Source organism: Scardinius erythrophthalmus (genome assembly GCF_964197995.2).
Source record: "Scardinius erythrophthalmus genome assembly, chromosome: 13".
Lineage (NCBI taxonomy): Eukaryota > Metazoa > Chordata > Actinopteri > Cypriniformes > Leuciscidae > Scardinius > Scardinius erythrophthalmus.
Genome location: NC_138233.1, coordinates 753,882 through 758,881, shown reverse-complemented (window position 1 = coordinate 758,881; position 5,000 = coordinate 753,882). Strand labels below are relative to the sequence as shown.

At 41.8% G+C, this 5,000-nt stretch overlaps 1 protein-coding gene across 1 annotated transcript in view; it reads left to right on the top strand.

The window, feature by feature from the left end:
* The window catches only part of hs3st1 (heparan sulfate (glucosamine) 3-O-sulfotransferase 1), a 6,111-nt gene that overhangs the window by 105 nt on the left and 1,006 nt on the right, over nt 1-5,000 (top strand). The window contains exons 1-2 of the mRNA XM_081382666.1: nt 1-63; nt 3,516-5,000. The exon at nt 1-63 is cut by the window's left edge and continues 105 nt beyond it; the exon at nt 3,516-5,000 is cut by the window's right edge and continues 1,006 nt beyond it. Coding sequence (XP_081238792.1) covers nt 3,551-4,411 — 861 coding nt within the window. The 5' untranslated portion in view covers nt 1-63; nt 3,516-3,550 and the 3' untranslated portion in view covers nt 4,412-5,000. The remainder of the gene's footprint in view (nt 64-3,515) is intronic.

Below are 5,000 nucleotides of genomic sequence, written 5' to 3'. Positions count from 1 at the left end.
GAGATTCTCGGGATGGCTGATTCCTCTTCATAAAGAGCTTCTCCTCATGGATTTGATCGGCAGGTAAGACTCTTCACGCTCAGTTATTGATTATGATCATTAGAACAGGATGTTTTGAGTCACGATGTTATCTTTTTATGATTCATTTCCTTGTTACTTTGTAAAAATAATCTTTTAAAGAGCAGAAATGGGGTAAAAAAATTGCAGTTCAGCCTAATAATGTCTCAGAAAATGACAGTCCAAGAGTTTGATCTGTCTCTAATACAGCATATCTGGGTCATTCCGTGTCAACTCATCCTTTAGTTAATATCCTTTATGAAGAAAGACGCATAAATAGTGATGAAAGTCAAAATATGAAAGGCCATGGATGAATATTTACTGAGTAACCCACTATTTTTAAGAGTTTTCGCCTGAGATTTACAGATAAATTACAGGGATAGATAAAGACCACAGCATTATTACGGCATGATCGTCGACCTGCGATTAAAAGTGTCAGTTCACAAACGGGGAAAGCACTTTTCATGTAAGTTTCCTCCTCAGAGTTTGCATGCCTGTAGCTTAAAAAGAAATAAAGATATCTCAATGTTTTGGTTTTCTGGTTCTCTTTTGGTATCTTCATTTTTAAGGCCCTTTATGGTTCAGTTGCAGAGATATAGTAATGTGGCTCCATGAGTCAAACATTAATCTCTGGAATTAAGTTAATCTGCATCTTTGGCACTGAAATATTGTTTAAATTGGTTTGTTCAATGCAGTTGTTTTGATGGAGGGAGAGAAGTGAAGTTTCTATTTTTTCAGTATTTATTCTTCAAACATTCCTCTCTAAATATGATGAGTATCAGCTGTTCTGTCCATTGAGTTCAAGGATCCGCGCCGAGATCCTGATTCTCTGGAACTGAACCATATTGAGCCTTTAAAATGGAGATGCCACAATAAAAGGTTAAGCAGCCGAACCTGAGAGGACGATAAGATCTCTTATCTAGAGTCACAGGCATGCGTACTTTAGGGAACAAGTGCTTGTTCCCATTTTTAAATGGTCACCGTTAGCATAAAGCAACACGGATCAGCAGAACTCAAAGACCCACAAGTATATCTGTAAAAATAAAATATCTTTGCTTTAATATTTCATCATTTACACGACACCTGTAATTTTGCTCTAGATCTCTTCTAAAAAAATAGTGGATTACTCAATAAATATATACATTCATGCCATTTAATATGTTGGATTTCATTACTATTAATGTTTGTCTTTATTCAAAAACAAATTTTATCATCATGCTTTGGTACTTTGGTAAATCTTAATTATGGCATGAAACGTCACAATTATTGTATACTAAGTCATAATTATTAGATTAAAAACTAAAATGTTGATATTATTACTTTCTATTTCATGACTTTTTGATAATTATGAAATTTTTAAGTCAGAATTTTGACTTTTAATAAATGGTTTACAAAAGGTTGAGTTTGTGGCAAAATGAGTTTCCATAATAATACGAGGTGTTAATAAAGTATTATTTCACTGAATGCACATGTTTTAATCTGAATGACAGGCTCTGTATATGATGGAGATGCTCCGATATGAACATTCTGGCCGATACCGATAATTCTTTATATTTGAAAGCCGATAACCGATATATTGGCCGATAAATCTAAATCCAAATTTTTATATAATGTTTGAGAGCCTGATTACAACAGGGCTCCAGACTAACTTTTTGCCTTGGTTGCACTGGTGCGCCTAACTTTTTTATTTAGGTGCACCAGCACAAAATTTGGGTGCACCCAAATTTTTCCTCGGCTGTATCACCTTTAACGCCACAATTTTAAGGTCACCTTTTTATCACGCTCTATACACATTCATATATATTATGTAAATGAATTTAAACAAGAAGGTGTAGGTAAAAACTTTTATTTATTTTTTTGAAGCACAATTATTAACGGTATTCCTCTTACCGATACTGCTTATCGATACAGTACTTTAACTGTATTCTTATGGTTCTTTTTGTTTTATATATAATAAACAAAGATAAACAATAGATAAACAAAAGATAAACAATTAAACAAAGATACACTTTATATAGGCCAACACAGTGCTTTAATTTCAGGAAGACCTACTACTGTTCAGGCATGGTCTAAAAAGAAATCTAATAAAGTAATAAAATGTAAAACACTGTAAAATTTATCATAAATAGATTAATGCTTATTAAAGCTGAAGTTATTCTTTCAAGAGCTGTGAGGGATTTTTCTCTTGTTGTTTGATTTGCAGTAATGGCGCAATCGTCAGCATGTTTATTAGACTGCGGCCCCTTTAAGACCGGGTGCAGATCTAATAGGCTACTGATGCACCATATTCTCCCAACTATTTCCATAACTACGTCCATTTAAGACATAAACTGTTTTTAGTGAATCTCAAAGCCGGTAATTTTGACACGCTTTTGTGTACAATTGATCGTTTAGACGCGCACAATCTGCACATGAAACCGAAAGTATAATTTGCTTGTCTCGGTCTGTTTCGGAGCGCGCGCCGCCATGCGAACAACATCTCTTGCGCAGATTTTTGTGTTTTTAATAGCTCTTTCAATTATTAAACGCGTCTCGCAATTTAGCAACAGTAGCTAGACTGCATTTACAACAATCACCGATCGTGCTGATTCTGATTCTGAGTGTTAGGGAGAAATGACAGCGTAATGCTGCGAAGGGAAGAAGTTGCGCGTAGTTAGATAGTTTTTAATGGTTTTACCTCAATATGTTATTTTTTATAATCTTTGGAAGCCGAAATTTTAAATAAAATCAGACTAATATAACAGACCTTAAGTGTAACCAGGCTACGTTTGAATGTTTAATTCTGTCCTCCGTCGTCACTCATTAAGCAGGGCTGTCGTGTTGTGCGAGCTGTGGCATCGCGTGAGAGAAGAGTGTGAGTTCCGTCAAAGGAGAACAAACGCCAACAAACGTTCGTGGAGAGGCAGCGGATGCGAGGACGTTAGGTGCACCGGTGCGACCTAGGAAAAATGTTAGTCGCACACTTACAAAATTTGGTCGCATATGCGACCAAATTGGTCGCACTCTAGAGCCCTGTACAAAAACAAAAGTCTCGCTATTAAAAGTCCCAAACACACAATTATAATGTTCTCATAGTTTTACGTAGCCGATATGACTTGTTGACGCTGCACTGAATTGTATTTTCTTTTTTTAAGTGATTCCAGTGATATTTCAATCCCTCATGTTGAACATCTGAAGCGTCTCAGCTGAAGGAAATAATGCATCATTATTAATCAGCTTCAATATATCGGCCAAAGTTTCTCATCAGGCCGATAACGCTAACGTTAAAAACAAACATAAATCGGCCGATGCCGATACGGTGGCCGATATATTGTGCAGCCCTAGCATATCATGTGCCAGATTTCCTAAAATTCATAATTGATGATGAGTTTGACTAAGTCACGAGAGCTTGTACTAGAATCTCTCTCACGTGCACTAATGTTGACATATAAACATGCAGTGTGTGTGTGTCTCCTCAGAGGCGCGTGAGTGTGTGTCTGCTGTCCGCCTGAAGATGGCTGCCGTCGTCTTCGCTCTGCTGTGTGTTTTCCTGTCGTTCGTTTCACCGCGAGGCTCCGCCCCCCCGCCCGACGCCGACGCCACGCCCCGCCTCCCCGACGTCATCATCATCGGCGTGAAGAAGGGCGGCACGCGCGCGCTCATCGAGATGCTAAGCCTCCACAGCGAGGTCGTGGCCGCGCAGAACGAGGTTCACTTCTTCGACTGGGACAGTCACTTCCAGCGCGGCGCGGACTGGTACGTGTCTCAGATGCCGCGCGCGCGGCCGGGTCAGCTAACGGTGGAGAAGACGCCGGCGTACTTCACCTCCAGCCGCGTCCCTGAGCGAGTCCTGCAAACCCTTCCCGACGTGCGGCTAATGCTAATCGTGCGCGAGCCGACGGAGCGCCTGCTGTCGGACTACACGCAGCTCTTCCACAACCGCCTGGAGAAGCGCAAACGCCAGGAGTCGCTGGAGTCGCTGTTAATGCGCGACGGCGAACTCAACCTGGACTACAAAGCGCTGAACCGAAGCCTGTACCACGTTCACCTCGAGCGCTGGCTCGCCGTGTTCCCCCGGACTCGCCTGCACCTGGTGGACGGAGACGCGCTGATCCGCGACCCGCTGGCGGAGATGAGGAAGGTGGAGCAGTTCCTCCAGCTGGAGCCGCAGATCAACGCCTCCAACTTCTACTACAACCAGACCAAGGGCTTCTACTGTCTGCGCGAGCGCCGGCGCGAGCGATGCCTTCACCGCTCCAAGGGACGCAAGCACCCGCGCGTCGAGCCCCGGATCCTGCGCAAACTCCACCAGTACTTCCACGACCCCAACCTGAAGTTCTTCCAGCTCGCCGGACGGACGTTCGACTGGAAGTGAGGCGCTTCTCTCTAATCTTCACGCAGCTCGTGCTGCCGTCGGCCAGTCCGGACAGAGGTCAGTCTATATAAGCTGAAGAACTGAGTTACTCCACCAGTCGCACTCCTGGATAACTGGAACTTGACGCCAGTTCAATGTGTTTCAAAGGTAAAACACATCATTATATATTTTTAATGCTGAAGAGATTTTGAATCGTTCACTGCAGTAATGATGCTCTTCCTCAGTGTTTTCGTCTCGCTCTCCAGCGCTAACATATAAACATTCTTAAATCAAGATGCATTTACTGGAGAAGCAGAAGCATGACTGAAGATATTGAAGCATTAGTTCACTTTCAAAACAATGTTTGTTGATAATTCACTCTCCCCGATGTCATCCAAGATATCCATGTCTTTCTGTCTTCAGTCGAAAGGAAGTGAAGGTTTTTGAGGAAAACATTCCAGGATTTTTCTCCATATAATGGACTTCAGTGGCAGCCAGCGGTTTGAAGGCTCAGATGATCGTCTCAGTGCAGCTTCAGTCTCCACACGATCCCAGTCGAGAAATAAGAGTCTTATCCAGCGAAACGTCATTTTCTAAAAATAAATATATA